The sequence below is a fragment of the Pseudophryne corroboree genome, chromosome 6, assembly GCF_028390025.1.
Source record: "Pseudophryne corroboree isolate aPseCor3 chromosome 6, aPseCor3.hap2, whole genome shotgun sequence".
Classification (NCBI taxonomy): Eukaryota; Metazoa; Chordata; class Amphibia; order Anura; family Myobatrachidae; genus Pseudophryne; species Pseudophryne corroboree.
The window spans coordinates 516457927-516476201 of NC_086449.1; the positions used below are offsets into that span (position 1 = coordinate 516457927).

General features: G+C 47.7%; 1 protein-coding gene across 1 annotated transcript in view; it reads left to right on the plus strand.

Moving 5' to 3' along the window:
* Positions 1-17590: 17590 nt before the first annotated feature.
* Positions 17591-18275, plus strand: part of TSPAN8 (tetraspanin 8) — a 100793-nt gene continuing 100108 nt past the window's right edge. Inside the window, exon 1 of the mRNA XM_063927465.1 lies at positions 17591-17811. Coding sequence (XP_063783535.1) covers positions 17752-17811 — 60 coding nt within the window. The 5' untranslated portion in view covers positions 17591-17751. The remainder of the gene's footprint in view (positions 17812-18275) is intronic.

Below are 18275 nucleotides of genomic sequence, written 5' to 3' on the forward strand. Positions count from 1 at the left end.
CTGGATTGGACGCTCACTCAGTGCATTGGCACGCCACGCCCCCTCCCGCCCCGTGACCAGGCAGAGGCGATCGCAGCCCAGAGATGCTGATAGCAACTCACTGAGCTCCCGGGGTTCGCACACGCAGTGCGACCACTGCGCGTGCGCACTCCACAAAAATATTCAGACTGCGATCACTGCCGATTCAGCGATCCAGTCTGAGTTACCCCCATTATACGGTAAGAGGTTTCCCAGCAAGGGTTTACTCACATCCCAGGTCTTCACTGCACCACTAGTAGATGTTACAGTGTACAGTAAGTGTTTCAAAGGGGTGTGGTTCATAGGGTTGACAGTGTCTAGGTCGACCACTATTGGTCAACAGTAACTAAGACGAAACCCAAAATAGGTTGACACAAGCATTAGGGCGACATGAGCAAGGTCGACATGACAAAGGGTCGACATGAGATTTTTTATTTTATTTAGTGTCGTTTTCTTCGTAGAGTGACCGGAAACCCCAATTAGGGCACCCAATTAGCGACACCTAAAATAAGTCGACACAAACAAGGTTTTTAATTTTGGCCCTCATTCCGAGTTGATCACTCGCTAGCTACTTTTAGCAGCCGTGCAAACGCATAGTCACTGCCCACGAGGGAGTGTATTTTTGCTTTGCAAGTGTGCGAACGCCTCTGCAGCCGAGCTGTGCAAAAACAGTTTGTGCAGTTTCTGAATAGTTCTGGACTTACTTAGCCGCTGCGATCACTTCAGTCTTTTTGGTGCCGGAATTGACGTCAGACACCCGCCCTGCAAACGCTTGGACACGCCTGCATTTTTTCAAACACTCCCAGAAAGTGGTCAGTTGCCACCCACAAAAGCCCTCTTCCTGTCATTCTCCTTGCGATCGCCTGTGCGAATGGATTCTTCTTAAATCCATAACTCGGCAACGATCCACTGTGTACCCATACGGCGTGCATGCGCATTGCAGTGCATATGCATGCGCAGTAGAGACCTGATCGCTGCACTGCAAAAAATGTCAGCGAGCGATCAACTTGGAATGGCCCCCATAATTTAGTGTTGTTTTCTTTGTATAGTGACCGGGAACCCCAATTAGTGCACCGTGTCCCCTCGCATGGCTCACGAGCTTCGGGCAAAGTACCTCACTCCGCTATTGCTGCGCTCGGCACAGGTTACCATTCCCAATTGTAGTCCACGTAGATCGTAAAGTATGGAAAAATTTAAAAAATGAAAAACAAATTGTGAAAAACTTATGTCGACCTTTTGTCAGGTCGACCTAGGACATGTCGACCTAGTGACTACGTCGACATAGAAACCCTGTCGACATAATGCATGTCGACCAATAGTGATCGACCTAGTGACTGTCGACCTAAGTGTGGTCGACCCAGAGACCGATTACAATTTCAAAGGGAGATGTGCCTACAACGTGGAGTACAGAAAATAACACCCTCAAGGGGCTCATTCACTCCAGGTAAGTATACCACATACCTCCCAACTGTCCCAATTTTTGTGGGACAATCATGTTTTGGGGGTTTGTCCCTCTGTCCCTCCCACGGGCTGCAGTGTCCCACATGGGGGGAGGGGCAGTCGCTGCTCTGCTTAGTTCAGAGCAGAGCAGCGCTGAATAGGCGCAGCATCTATTCCAGTGAGCCAGAGGAACTGGGGGCATGGTCAGCAGCTCACAGAGCACTGCCATGCCCCCACTGTGATGAAAATGGGAGGCATGGCTCACGGTTGCATCATTCATGCAAAGCTATGCCTCCTTTTCAAACGGCCACGACCCCTTTTCAGCGGCATGCGGCAAAAGCCTCCAGTTGTTGGGGGGTATGGTACCATCCATCCAGTGGTCACATTCACAATGCAAGTGTAAGGAGAGGCAGCCACTGCTACATCATAAGGGGTTGTTAGACCATAGGTGTTTAAGGGGGACATTTACAAAGCAGTGATAAAAGCAGAGAAGTGAGCCAGTGGAGAAATGTCCCCATCAACCAATCAGCAGCTCTGTATCATTTTACAGTATGCAAATTATAGATGTTACGTCAGTGCTGATTGGTTGCCATGGGCAACTTCTCCACTGGCTCACTTATCCGCTCTTATCACCGCTTAGTAAATGTCCCCCTTAGGGAGACATACAATATGTACAATGTACCATAAAGGAGCCAACTTACCTGCCAGACGCCATCTGACAGCAGTTTATCCACATACAAGATTATTGCAATTGTTTGCACTGTGTCTTCTGAACTGTAGCAACTGACAATAAATAAATATTCACTCTATTCTGATCCCTGCAGTCATTTATCTCACACATCACCTCATCGCACACCCTTATCCATCTTCCCAGCGTAACAATCAAACTAATAACTCACATTAAACATCTGCACCACACAGGTGAGTGCCGAGTACAACCCCACTCTATTTCCTAGCACTTGGTTAGACATTTTAGCTCAGGTAGATAAGTCTTACTGATGCATCCTCATACACCTAGCCTCAATACACCAAACAGCACAAGACGCCCAGGGCGAGATGTAATAGAGTCAGAGTTCGCCCAATGTGTAAATGACTGCCCTTTTAAAAAATCGTCCGAGTTTGTCCGGCATCCCGCATGTCGGGGAAAATCAGACTCCATTACATCTCGCCCCCGGAGTAACAGAGCCGCAACGAGCTGGGTAGCATAACAACTTTTTCTTTAAATTCTTGTGCAGGTGCAGCAAAACAGACCTCAAAGTGTAACAGAGATGCTGAGCTGCAACTTTTACTGCACAGGAATTGATTTTAAACATGTACAAAGTTGCAGATGAAGCACAACAGAACTTAGCACGAGAAGAAGCCGCAGCTGCTGCATTGCAGCACTTCATATACAGATTCAGGCTCATTTGCATACAGTTGTACAAATGTCACACATCAAACTGACCAGCGCAGTCTATACATTTAGTTTTGTCACTTCCAGTTTTTTTATTTGTGTGAATAAAGTGCACATTTTGAGTGAAAAAGACACTGATGCGGCCAAATAGCCAAGACCTGTCGCGCCATGAGGGTCTGCTTGGAGTGACTGAAGCCACAGTGTAAAGGTGGGTATACACTGATAGATATATCTGCAGATCAATTGATCTGCAGATATATCTATGGACGGATCGGGCAGTGTGCTGCGCATACACACTGCCCGATCCTTCGGGGACTGACGTCATGAACTGGGCGGGCATGTACACACGCGCCCGCGCCCAGTTCAGCTGTCAATCACCACCGCCTGCTGCAGCATGTGTACGGGCGACCGGCTGGTCGCCCGTACATACACAGCGATGCGGCAATATATCGGTAGATATATTGGCCGTCGGCTGTGCTCCGGGGCCGACGTGATATGTCTGTGAACAACGGAGTTCACAGACTTATCGCCCGTACACACTGGCCGACGAACCCGCGATATATTGGCCGTTCAATAGAACGGCCGATATATCGGCCAGTGTGTACCCACCTTAAGAGTACACATCTGTAGATCAGTTCAGCTTTTGGTTAGGAAGTGTAGAAAGGGTTGTTTGCTCCATGCACTCCTGTGTGCCATTTTACCATCTTACATTTTCTATGTTACTTATCGCCAATAACCTACTGTAAGCGTCATAAGCTGGCCAGTATAGCAGCCAAGTCCATCCTGCGTGGAGGTCGGCACTGGTGAATACCTTTACTGTCTTAGACTCCATGCCCTATAGTAGGAGGTTGCTCATATTCAAGTAAACTTGTATTATTATAAAACATGTCTGGTCATTACAGTGAGTATTTGATGATGTTGATAGGGGTCAAGCTGCATAAAAAATACTTTTTACAAATATGGTACATTTTATATTGGAAACTGCTTTACATGAAATACTGTATGTACTGTATAAGTAAATAATTTTTTTTAAAGTGTAACCAGGACACATAAGACCAGTGTATACATGAAAACAAAAAATATATTTACCAGTGAATATGCTGACGGGATGCGGTCAACATCCCGCTGGACGGGATCCCGGCGGTTGAAATACCGACGCCGGAATCCCGACCGCCACAATCCCGACATATTCTCCCTCCGTGGGTGTCCACGACACCCATAGAGGGAGAATATAATAGTGTGCTGAGCGTAGCGAGGCACCGTGCCCGCAATGGGCTGCGTTCCGCTCGCCACCCCTGTCGGGATTGTGTGGTCGGGATTCCGGCGTCGGTATTTCGACCGCCGGGATCCCGTCCAGCGGGATTACGTACTGATCCCATGCTGACACATATTTATTTATATAAGATTTGTTACAGAGTTCCGGACCTTCCTTTTCAACATACACACTTGTCATTTTATTTAGGTATTTGTATACTCATATTACACATAATAATAATAATAATAATAATAATAATAATAATAATAATAATACAAAATAATAATAATAATAATAATAATATAATTATTATTAGTAGTAGTTTTAGTAGTAGTATTACTATTATTATATTTCTGGTTAATACATTACTTAGGTATATTGGGCCTAATTCAGACTGGATCGCTGTGGTGGCAGCGATCGCAGTCTGAAGCCCTTTGCAGTGTGCGCATGTGCAGCGGGTGCACTGCGCGTGCACACCCCGGGAGCCCAGTGAGATGCTAACAGCATCTCAGGGCTGCAATCGCCTCTGCCTGATTGAAAGGCAGAGGCGGTCGCAGGTCGGGAGGGATGTGCCAATGGCGTTAGAATGCTGTTTGTGGGGCGGGCCGCGGTGGCAGCATGACATCACATGCAGCTGCTGCGACCCAGGACGCGGTGGTTAGCTGCCTGCCAGCGCAGCTAGGCTGTGCTGGCAGGGAGCGACTCACTGGGTGCAAAAGCATCGCCTCCGTGCAATACTTTTGCACCCATGTGGGGTGAGGCGGGGGCAGAGCCAGACATGCGGGGCAGGCTACCCCTGTGCTGGGCGTCCCCCCGCATGTCTTAGAAAATGATCGTAGATGTGCTAAATTTAACACATCTACGATCAGATCTGACCCCCATTGTCTGTGCATTCTAAAACAGCTGATTTACGTGTTCCTTTGAAATAAGCAGAATCAATCTTCCAAGCATTTTTATTTTAAAATTAAAAACATATCTGCAGTTCCTCAAGATTATACCATTATTCCTTTGTTTAGCAGCCTACTAGTTATAATTATCTTACTATGCACTTTCATGGGTGTAGCTATAATGGGGTATCCGGACTCTGGGTCGACACCAAGTAGGTCGACACCCATTGGTCGACAGTTGATAGGTCAACACTAGAAATAGGTCGACATGAACAAGGTCGACATGACAAAAGGTTTTCACATTTCACGAGATTTAAAAAAAAAAAAACTTTTTGGACTTTTTCACACTTTACGATCCACGTGGATTACGATTGGGATCGGTAACCTGTGCCGAGCGCAGCGAGGCACCTTGCCCGCAGCATGGTGCACTAATTGAGGTTCCCGGTCACTTGACGGAGAAAACAACACAAAAAAACATAAACTCATGTCAAACTTTTTTCATGTCGACCTTGTTCATGTCGACCTAATGGCCGTGTCGACCTATTTCTAGTCTCAACCTAGTGACTGTCGACCAATTGGTGTTGACCTAATGGGTGTCAACCTAATTAGTGTCGACCCTGAGTCCCATACCCCTATAATGGGTGCTAATATGTGGTGCCCATAGGTCTTTTGGTCTAGAACAGGGCTGGACTGGCCATATGGCACTTCTGGCTAAGGCCAGAAGGGCTGATGATTTGTTGGGCCAGTCCAGCCACACAGAGAGCCAGGCTGGCCAAACAGTGCAGCCTCCCAGATCTCTGGGCCTAGGGCCCTCATTCCGAGTTGTTCGCTCGCAAGCTGCTTTTAGCAGCATTGCACACGCTAAGCCGCCGCCTACTGGGAGTGAATCTTAGCTTAGCAAAATTGCGAACGAAAGATTCTCTAAATTGCGAATAGAAATTTCTTAGCAGTTTCTGAGTAGCTCGAGACTTACTCTGCCACTGCGATCAGTTCAGTCAGTTTCGTTCCTGGTTTGACGTCACAAACACACCCAGCGTTCGCCCAGACACTCCACCGTTTCTTCAGACACTCCCGCGTTTTTCCCAGAAACGGCAGCGTTTTTTCACACACACCCATAAAACGGCCAGTTTCCGCCCAGAACCACCCACTTCCTGTCAATCACACTACGATCACCAGAACGAAGAAAAAACCTTGTAATGCCGTGAGTAAAATACCAAACTTCTTAGCAAATTTACTTGGCGCAGTCGCAGTGCGAACATTGCGCATGCGCAATTAGCGGAAAATCGCTGCGATGCGAAGAAAATTACCGAGCGAACAACTCGGAATGAGGGCCCTAATTCAGAGCAGCAAAGTTGTTAGCAGTTGGGCAAAACCATGTGCACTGCAGGGGGGGGGGCAGATATAACATGTGCTGAGAGAGTTAGATTTGGGTGTGGTGTGTTCAATCTGAAATCTAAATTGCAGTGTAAAAATAATAAAGTAGTCAGTATTTACCCTGCACAGAAACAAAATATACCACCCAAATCTAACTATCTCTGCAAATGTTATATCTGGCACACCTGCAGTGCACATGGTTTTGCCCAACTACCAACAAATTTGCTGCTACGATCAACTCTGAATTACCTCTTTGTCCCATCCGTGGCTAACATACTAATAGATAGGGGTGTGCAACGTGGCCAGGCCCCACTGCCTCAAAGAACACCTCAGTGAGCTGTGGCCACACCCCGTTGTCATGCCTGCGGTGCATGTGCACTGAACCAGCCCCAGTCCAAACCTGGTCCAAGGTGGGGGGGGGGGGGGGGGTTGTCTCACACCGCACACCCTGCACCCATTCACTGTACTTACTGTGAGAATACAGGTTCTGCGATCACTCTGGTAAAAAAGGGCTGGCTCTAGGTATAGGAAAATTAGACAAATGCTTGGGGCATTTGGAATGGCTAGGGGTACAAGCATCTTATGCAGATTAAAATGATGGGCCTAATTCAGACCTGATCACTCGCTGGCAATTTTTTGCGTTCAGATAGTCGCCGCCCACCGGGGAGTGTATTTTAGCAGTGCAAGTGTGCGATCACACGTGCAGCCGAGCGGTACAAAAAAACTTTGTGCAGTTTCTGAGTTGCCAAGGACTTACTCAGCCGCTGCGATTACTTCAACCTGCCCGGGGCCGGAATCGACGTCAGACACATCGCACAGCAATGATCCACTTTGTACCCGTGCGACATGCCTGCACATTGCGGTGCATACACATGCGCAGTTCTGGCCTGATCGCAGTGCTGCAAAAAACGCTAGCGAGCGATCAGGTCTGAATTACCCCCCGATATGCGGCATGACTATGGGGGTTATTCCGACCCGTTCGCACGCAGCAGTTCTTTGCAACGGTGCAGATGGGTCAGAAATGCGCATGCACGGCGGACGCATTGCGCACACACGTCGTTGCCTGGCGATGATCGTTGCCGGGCAACGACGCTGCCAGCGACAAATGTGATTGCAGCGGCGATTGCAAGAAGACGAACAGGCGGGAGGTGGTCCGGGACGGATACTCACCATTTTCCAGGCGTGGTGAGTCCAACACAGGTGGATCCAGGCGATTGGAGGGCGGATGTCTGACGTCAGGACCGGGACATTCATCGCTGGATCCGTCGCACTGGGTGAGTAACTGCGCCCTGGTCTTGTTTTACTTGAAACTTTTTTAGCATAGCAGGGCTGCACAAGCGTTCGCAGCCCTGCTATGCTAAAATACACTCCCCCATAGGCGGCGTCAGGTTGATCGCACGAGCAGCAAAAAGTTGCTACGTGCGATCAACTCGGAATGACCCCCTATATTTTGTAAGCAGATACAGCCACAGTCGCACACACAATATAGGCATGCCACGTATCATTTTAATCAACAAAAGCTGCTTGTGGATCCTAGCCACATAACAATGCAAATAAGACTCATTTTTGGCAAAAAAAGGCGCCCGACGTTAGCAGAGCTGCAAGCTGACTCACGCCAGGCATCTCCTGCTGCATGATGTATTGAGGCAAGATGTATGAGGACACATCTGTATCCAAGCAGAGGCAGAGGTCGCAGTGTTAGCGGCCGTGTGAGTGCTGTGCGTGGGTGGGATGGTTGTGCAAAAGTGTTTGGCATATGTGTAAGCAGCATTATGTGCATCATGTGTATAAATGCATTAATAATGTGCAGCATATGTGTAAGGTGCACTATGTGTGTCATTATGTGTATAAGGGCATTAATAATGTGCGGCATATGTGTAAGGGACATTATGTGTATAAGGGCATTAATAAAGGTTGGCATAATGTGTAAGGCGCATTATGTTTAAAAGGACATTAATAATGTGTTTCATATGTGTAAGGGGCATTACTGTGTGTGTATAAATGCATTACTAATGTGTGGCATTATGTGTATAAGGTGCTCTACTGTGTTGCGTAACGTATAGAAAGGGCACTACTTTGTGGTCTAATGTGAATAAAGAGCAATGTGGTGTGATGTAATGTGAATAAGGAGCAATTCAGTGTGATGTAATGTAAATAAGGGGCACTACTGTGAGGAGTAATGTATATAAGGTAAAGTGGTACTAATGTGTGATGTAACGTGAATAAGGGACACTATCGCATTATAAAATGTGAATAAAGTTTCACTACTGTGTGGACTAATTTTAATTGGGGGTACTATTGTGTGGTCATGCCCCTTCCCAGCAAGAACACGCCCTTTTTTGTGCTGTGCGCCCTGTTCCTATTTAAAATATAGGGGTTAGGAGCATCAAAATGAGGACTGCTATGGGTGAGGGGTGATGGTACTGGGAAAGGGAGCAGGGTCAGAGGCAGAACTAGTGGTGGTGCTAAGGGACAGCAGTCAAAATCTTGCCTAGGGCATCAAACTGGTTAGGGCCGGCTCTGCTGGTAAACAGATCAGTATAATAGAAAATGCCCTTTATTGTAAATATGCAGACACAGTCAGTGGTGCAAATACAATTTTTTTCTCAGTGGTACTGATAGTAAAACTGGGTGTGGGCACGTGTCATGAGAGGGGGCGTGGGCACATGAAACTAGGGGAGTGGCTACATGACAATAGGGTCATAGCCACATTATGCCACACACCGTAATGCCTCTTACACATTATGCCAAACACCATTATGCCCATTACACATTATGCCACACACCGTAATGCCTATTACATATTATACCACACACCGTAATGCCTATTGTATATTATACCACACACAGTTATGCCACTGACACCATTTTATGTCCTACATACAAAAATGCCCCTTATAAATTATGCCCTGCAGTAAGGCTTCTATTTACTTGCTTCCAGGGATATCAAGGCAAAAGATGCCGCTTTCTGCATCTTCTCCTGGCAGCACATTCCTCTGGGCAACGCTATACATGCAGTGGCGTATTTATGCATTTTGCACCCCCCCCCCCATGACATTTTAGTGCCACTTACTTGCATAATGCCCCCTGTAGTGCCGCTTACACACACAATGCCTCTTGCTGTACTGCTTAGATGCATAATGCTCCATTAGTGTCGCTTACACACATAATGCCCCCTGCAGTGCCGCTTACTCACCTATGTATTTGTATACAATGGAAGCACTTACTCAACGCTGCCTCCCACGACATAACGTTTCTGCCATGTGTACTTATCGCAGTAACATACGCAACAACAAAGGATTAGGACACATTTGTACAAGCCAGGATGGTATCTTATTTAATAAGTCCCGACAGTAGTACAGATGTAGCTACGCTCATCTATGGCGCGGCTAGTGTGCGCATTAATGAATGCAAACACATGCACCCCATTCATTCCTATGGGAGAAAGCCGGCTGCAACTAGTCACAGCACGGCGTATAATGCAGCTTGCCGCAATGCTTATACCTGAGCGTACACATTGCTGCTACAATGAGCGTGGCTGGTCACTAATAACTGTCGCTGGTCATGCATGCTGTACATCAAACTTTGCGATATAGCCAGAGATTCTGTGCAAACCGTACCATAAACAATATATCAGACCAATTCCCTAGAATGGAGTGGCATGAAGGTTGTTAAGTATGTACAGGAGCAATGATAAACTGCTAGCTAGTAGCGACCAAGCAAAGTGATATATCGTTCAGTCGTTAGCAAGAATGCAGTGTGTGTACACTCAATGGCCTTCATTCCGAGTTGTTCGCTCGCAAGCTGCTTTTAGCAGCTTTGCACACGCTAAGCCGCCGCCTACTGGGAGTGAATCTTAGCTTATCAAAATTGCGAACGAAAGATTCGCAATATTGCGAAAAGACTTCTCTGTGCAGTTTCTGAGTAGCTCGAGACTTACTCTTCCAGTGCGATCAGTTCAGTGCTTGTCGTTCCTGGTTTGACGTCACAAACACACCCAGCGTTCGCCCAGACACTCCTCCGTTTCTCCAGCCACTCCCGCGTTTTTCCCAGAAACGGTAGCGTTTTTTCAAACACTCCCATAAAACGGCCAGTTTCCGCCCAGAAACACCCACTTCCTGTCAATCACATTACGAACACCAGAACGAAGAAAAAACCTCTTAATGCCGTGAGTAAAATACCTAACTGCATAGCAAATTTACTTGGCGCAGTCACAGTGCGAACATTGCGCATGCGCAATTAGCGGAAAATCGCTGCGATGCGAAGAAAATTACCGAGCGAACAACTCGGAATGACCACCAATATCACTTGTTCTGGTCTCAAGGGAAATCATCAGTAAAGTCGGAACGATTAGCGGTCACTCCAGTGTGTACCCAGCTTTAAGCTGGCCATACACCAGACCAACTTTCCTCCAACCATCCACCTTACCAACCATCCAAACAAAAATGGTGCTCCACACAGCTAAGCAACTTTTTAAACAGCCAGCCAACTTCTAAACTTGTGATGTCAAAGCAGTAGGCGGACAGTTTCGTCACACTAATGAGCCCTACACACTGGCCGACATCACTGCATGATATGAACGATCTTGTTCATTAATGAACGAGATAACGTTCATATCGTACAGTGTGGAGGCACCAGCGATGAACGATGCGTGGCCCCGCGCTCGTTCATCGCTGGTGCCCGTCGGCTGTGCATGCAGGCCAATATGGACGATCTCGTCCATATTTGCCTGCAGTTCTATGGAGCAGGGTGACGAGGGGAGTGAAGTAACTTCACTCCCCCCGTCACTGCCCCCCCCCCCCCTGCCGCCGGGTCGCCCGTCTGCCGTATCGGCGGTCGAGTCTGTAGGGTCCATTACCTCTCCATTAGTGGCAACGATATCACCAGAAACATATTTTTGAAGATCCGAGCATGCACAGTAGACTCTGACACACTGCCGGAGTCTACTGAGGTGTACTCGGGCCAGAGAGTGGGGGGCACATACAGAGGCTACTTACAGACCCTCCCCTTCTTTTCATTCTGCATCTGCCTCTGTGCACCTACACATACATATTATGGGGATGATTTAGAATTGGGAATAAAGCAAAAAAAAAAAATGATTTTAAACCTACCGGTAAATCTTTTTCTCCTAGTCCGTAGAGGATGCTGGGGACTCCGTAAGGACCATGGGGTATAGACGGGCTCCGCAGGAGACATGGGCACTATAAAGAACTTTTAGTATGGGTGTGCACTGGCTCCTCCCTCTATGCCCCTCCTCCAGACCTCAGTTAGAGAACTGTGCCCAGAGGAGATGGACAATATGAGGAAAGGATTTTGTTAATCTAAGGGCAAGATTCATACCAACCACACCAATCATACCATATAACCTGGAATATATGCAACCAGTTAACAGTATGAACAAAAAAACAGTATCAGTCAAAGACCGATTCTAACTGTAACATAACCCTTATAAAAGCAACAACTATATAAAATTCTTGCAGATGTAGTCCGCACTGGGATGGGCGCCCAGCATCCTCTACGGACTAGGAGAAAAAGATTTACCGGTAGGTTTAAAATCTTATTTTCTCTTACATCCTAGAGGATGCTGGGGACTCCGTAAGGACCATGGGGTTTATACCAAAGCTCCCAACCGGGCGGGAGAGTGCGGATGACTCTGCAGCACCGACTGAGCAAATGCAAGGTCCTCATTAGCCAGGGTATCAAACTTGTAGAATTTTGCAAAAGTGTTTGAACCCGACCAAGTAGCAGCTCGGCAAAGCTGCAATGCCGAGACGCCTCAAGCAGCCGCCCAAGAAGAGCCCACCTTCCTAGTGGAATGGGCCTTTACTGAATATGGTACCGGCAATCCAGCCGTAGAATGAGCCTGCTGAATCGTGTTACAGATCCAGCGAGCAATAGTCTGCTTAGAAGCAGGAGCACCAACCTTGTTGGCCGCATACAGGACAAACAGAGCCTCTGTTTTCCTAACCCTAGCCGTCCTGGCTACATAAATCTTTAAGGCCCTGACTACTTCCAGGGACTTGGAGTCCTCCCAGTCTCCCGTAGCCACAGGCACCACAATAGGTTGGTTCATATGAAATGAAGAAACCACCTTAGGCAAAAATTGAGGACGCGTCCTCAACTCTGCTCTATCCACATGGAAAATCAAATAGGGGCTCTTGTGGGACAAGGCCGCCAATTCGGACACCTGCCTTGCAGATGCCAAGGCCAATAACATGACCACCTTCCACGTGAGAAATTTTAATTCCACTGTTTGAAGAGGTTCAAACCAGTGAGATTTCAGGAAACTTAACACCACGTTAAGGTCCCACGGTGCCACTGGGGGCACAAAGGGGGGCTGGATGTGCAGCGCTCTCTTCACAAACGTCTGGACTTCTGGGAGAGAAACCAATTCCCTCTGGAAGAATATAGATAGGGCCGAAATCTGTACCTTAATGGAGCCTAACTTCAGGCCCATATCCACTCCTGTCTGTAGAAAGTGGAGAAACCGGCCCAGATGGAAATCTTTCGTAGGAGCATTCTTGGCTTCACACCAAGATACATACTTCCTCCAGATACGGTGATAGTGCTTTGCCGTCACCTCCTTCCTAGCCTTTATCAGAGTAGGGATGACTTCCTCCGGAATACCTTTCCCAGCTAGGATTCGGTGTTCAACCGCCATGCCGTCAAACGTAACCGCGTTAAGTTTTGGAACACACATGGCCCCTGCTGTAACAGGTCCTCCCTGAGAGGAAGAGGCCACGGATCTTCTGTGAGCATTTCCTGAAGATCTGAGTACCAGGCCCTTCGAGGCCAATCTAAAACAATGAGTATTGTCTGCACTCTTCTTTGTCTTATGATTCTCAATATTTTTGAGATGAGAGGAAGAGGAGGATACACACAGACTGACTGAAACACCCATGGTGTCACTAGGGCATCTACTGCTACTGCCTGAGGGTCCCGTGACCTGGCACAATACTTCCGAAGCTTCTTGTTGAGGCGTGACGCCACCATGTCTATTTGAGGAATTCCCCAACGACTTGTTATCTCTGCAAAAACTTCTTGATGAAGTCCCCACTCTCCCGGATGGAGATCGTGTCTGCTGAGGAAGTCTGCTTCCCAGATGTCCACTCCCGGAATGAAGACAGCTGACAGAGCGCTTACGTGATTTTCCACCCAGCGAAGAATCCTGGTGGCTTCCGCCATCGCCACTCTGCTCCTTGTCCCGTCTTGGCGGTTTACATGAGCCACGGCTGTGACGTTGTCTGATTGAATCAGAACCAGTAGGTCACGAAGAAGATTCTCCGCTTGTCGTAGGCCGTTGTATATGGCCCTCAATTACAGTATGTTGATGTGTAGACAAGCCTCCTGGCTTGACCATAGTCCCTGAAAATTTCTTCCTTGTGTGACTGCTCCCCATCCTCGGAGGCTCGTGTCCGTGGTCACCAGAACCCAGTCTTGAATGCCGAACCTGCGACCCTCTAGAAAGTGAGCACTCTGCAATCACCACAGGAGAGACACCCTGGCCCTGGGGGACAGGGATATTCTCTGATGTATTTGTAGATGGGACCCAGACCACTTGTCCAGAAGGTCCCACTGAAAATTCCTCGCATGAAACCTGCCGAAGGGGATGGCCTCGTAGGCTGCCACCATTTTTCCCAGAACACAAGTGCATTGATGAACAGACACTCTTTTTGGTTTTAGCAGGTCTCTGACCATGTTCTGGAGATCCTGGGCTTTTTCCAATGGGAGAAAAACCCTCTTTTGTTCCGTGTCCAGAATTATGCCTAGGAATGATAGCCGAGTCGTTGGAACCAATTGTGACTTTGGCAGATTGAGAATCCAACCGTGCTGTTGCAGCACTTTCAGGGAGAGCGACACGCTCTCCAGCAATTGGTCTCTAGATCTCGCCTTTATCAGGAGATCATCCAAGTATAGGATAATTGTGACTCCCTGCTTGCGCAGGAGCACCATCATCTCCGCCAATACCTTGGTGAAAATCCTCGGGACCGTGGAAAGCCCAAACGGCAACGTCTGAAACTGGTAATGACAGTCCTGTACAGCGAATCTCAGGTACTCTTGATGAGGGGGGTAAATGGGGACATGAAGGTATGCATCCTTTATGTCTAGTGACACCATCAATTCCCCCCCCTTCCAGGCTGGATATTACAGCTCGGAGCGATTCCATCTTGAATTTTAACTTTTTCAAGTACAGGTTTAGGGATTTTAGATTTAAAATGGGTCTGACGAACCATCCGGCTTCGGGACCACAAATAGGGTTGAATAATACCCTTTTCCCTGTTGGACCAGGGGAACCTTGACCACCACTTGCTGTTGACATAGCTTTTGAATTGCAGCTAACACCACTTCCCTCTCCGGGGGTGAAGCTGGCAAGGCCGACTTGAAAAATCGGCGAGGGGGCACCTCTTCGAATTCCAACTTGTAGCCTTGGGAAACAATTTCTATCGCCCAAGGATCCACGTCTGAAAGAATCCAGATCTGGCTGAAAAGTCGAAGGCGTGCCCCCACTGGTGCGGACTCCCTTAGGACTTCTGCTCCTGGGAACTAGCCGAAGCAGGTGTTCTCTTTCCTCTACCCTTACCTCTGGCAAGGAAGGAGGAGCCCCGACCTCTTCTGGACTTATGCGACCGAAAGGACTGCATCTGATACTGTGGAGTTTTCTTTTGCTGTTGGGGAGCAAAAGGCAAAAAGGTAGATTTACCCGTGGTAGCTGTGGCAACCAGGTCCGCGAGCCCCTCCCCAAACAACACTTCACCCTTGTAAGGTAAAACCTCCATATGCTTCTTTGAGTCTGCATCACCCGTCCATTGGCGGGTCTATAGAGCTCATCTCGCGCAGAAATAGCCATGGCATTGGCTCTGGAACCCAGCAGCCCAACGTCTCTTTGAGCGTCCCTCATATATAAGACTGCGTCTTTAATGTGGGCTAAGGTTAATAAAATGGTATCCCTGTCTAGGGTATCAAGGCCAGCTGACAAGGTATCTGTCCATGCTGCAACTGCGCTACATACCCATGCAGATGCTATTGCCGGTCTGAGCAAAGCACCTGTATGCGCATAAATAGACTTTAAAGTAGTCTACTGTCTGCGATCAGCTTGATCCTTGAGGGCTGCCGTGTCCGGAGACGGTAGCGCCACCTTCTTAGACAGGCGTGTTAAAGCCTTGTCCACCCTGGGAGAGGATTCCCAACGTACCCTGTCCTGTGCAGGGAAAAGATACGCCATAAGCACCCTTTTGGGAATCTGCAGTTTTTTATCTGGAGATTCCCAAACTGTTTCAAATAACTCGTTAAGCTCATGAGATGGGGGAAAGGTTACCTCAGGTTTCTTTTCCTTATACATGCGCACCCTCGTGTCAGGAACAGAGGGGTCATCTGTGATATGCAAAACATCTTTTATTGCAATAATCATACACTGAATACTTTTTGCCACCCTTGGGTGCAATTTAGCATCATCGTAGTCGACACTGGAGTCAGTGTCGGTATCAGTGTCTACTATTGGGGATAGGGGACGTTTTTGAGACCCAGACGGGCCCTGTGACCCAGTCCAATCCTTGGATTGACTCCCTGATTTCTCCCTGGACTCTGCTTTGTCCAGTCTCTTATGTAATGAGGCCACACTTGCATTTAACATATGCCACATGTCCATCCAATCATGAGTCGGCGTTGCCGACGGAGACACACCACTCATCTGCTCCACCTCCTCCTTAGACGAGCCTTCCGCTTCAGACATGCCGACAAACACGTACCAACACACACAGGGATATATCTATAAGGGGACAATTCCCCAACAAGGCCCTTTGGAGAGACAGAGAGAGAGTATGCCAGCACACACCCAGCGCCAACTGACACTGGAATAAAACCCAGATAGCGCTTTTTATATATATAATCAATGTGTATACACTCACTGCGCCTTACAAATGCCCCCCCCCCCCTCTTTTTAGCCCTCTGTCACCGAGTTCAGCAGGGGAGAGTCCGGGGAGCCAGCTTCTCTGCAGCTTCTGTGGAGAAAATGGCGCTGTTAGTGCTGAGGGATCAAGCTCCACCCCCTCCAGCGGCGGTCTTCGGTCCCGCTTCAATTTTCAAGAAATGGCGGGGGATCTCTGCATTTACTGCCCAGCAGCCTAATGTGCCCTTATATGCCAGTCCGGAGGTTTATTGCTGCCCAGGGTGCCCCCCCTGCGCCCTGCCTCCATCCGTGCCTGTTCTGTGTGTGTAGCGTGTGGGAGCAATGGCGCGCAGCGTTACCGCTGCACCCTTACCTCAGTGAAGATCTGAAGTCTTCTGCCGCCTTGAAGTCTTCTTTTCTTCCTATACTCACCCGGCTTCTATCTTCCGGCTCTGTGAGGAGGATGGCGGCGCGGCTCTGGGACGAACGGCGGGGTGAGACCTGCGTTCTGACTCCCTCTGGAGCTAATGGTGTCCAGTAGCCTAAGAAGCAGAGCCTATCATTTAAGTAGGTCTGCTTCTCTCTCCTCAGTCCCACGATGCAGGGAGCCTGTTGCCAGCAGGGCTCCCTGAAAATAAAAAACCTAATAAAATTCTTTTTCAGAGAAACTCTGGAGAGCTCCTCTGTAATGCACCCAGTCTCCTCTGGGCACAGGATCTAACTGAGGTCTGGAGGAGGGGCATAGAGGGAGGAGCCAGTGCACACCCATACTAAAAGTTCTTTATAGTGCCCATGTCTCCTGCGGAGCCCGTCTATACCCCATGGTCCTTACGGAGTCCCCAGCATCCTCTAGGACCTAAGAGAAAAAAAGGAGCAATTTTGCATCAGGAAAACCACAAAGCAGCAATGCAGGAGTAACCAATGTGCTGCTCTACAGCAGCTGTGGTACTGTTATCCTAGCTCAGTTTAAGCATACCCTTACAGCAAAAATGTGTCAGGGCATGGTGGGATGTGCGAGGGGCGAAAATACATTTCTGGGGGTTTTTTGCATGCAAGATATAAATACTGGCTGCTTTTGCCTGTGGCCAATAAACACTGAACAGCTTTATTTTTACACTGCAATTTACTCAGCTCGGAGGAAACTACCCTGACAAATCTAATTCTCTCTGCACATTTTAAATCAGTCCCACCTACAGTGCAACATGGTTTTACCAAGGTGTAAAGTTGCTCTCTTTTATTTCTTTTCTTTTTTGTGCTCCCAACACTTTACCACTCCTTTTGATATCAGTGAATATGATAAGCTACTCTAGTAATATTTTATTATTGAGCAAGTCAATGAAACAGGCAGAGACAGCACCAAATGAAATCCTTTCAATAACTGAGTTAATATTTAGCTAAGTGTTGTATTTGCCTACACACCTTTTTATGGAACATAGCAGGCTCCTTCTTGAATTCAGTCTCACGGCAGGCACGGATTCTGTAAAACCTAGCAGAGAAGATGGCAGGGGTGAGCAAGTGCCTGAAGTATTCCATGTTTGTATTCAACTTCTTGTTCTGGGTAAGTGGCAACTTACAAACCAGTATTTACTTGTGGTAGGTACATTTCTTTTTGCTATTACAATATTACATACAGGCTTTGCCTGTATCAGTATTTTACAAGAACTCCTAACTACATCATTATAACTAGTTCCCTAACTGTGACGTTGATCTACTTGAAATAAACAGGGTTTCTGGAAATAAGCCTCACAGCTGTTTAATTTTAGTGGAGAGTTGGATGGTTCTTGTGGACAATTTTCTGTAAATGATCATTTGTTTAGGGGACTGTTTGTATGTGTATCAGCAGTAACTGACGCCGGGCAGACAAAGAGGTAAGAGGGCCCTACTTGCAATCTTACAATCTATGGGGAAATAAGAACAGATGTGATTGTTGTTTTTTACTTGTCTTAAAGTTATTGTGTCCAAAAAGACTACAAGGTTATTAATGCAAAAGAATCCAAGATAAATAAACATGTATTTTTTTTT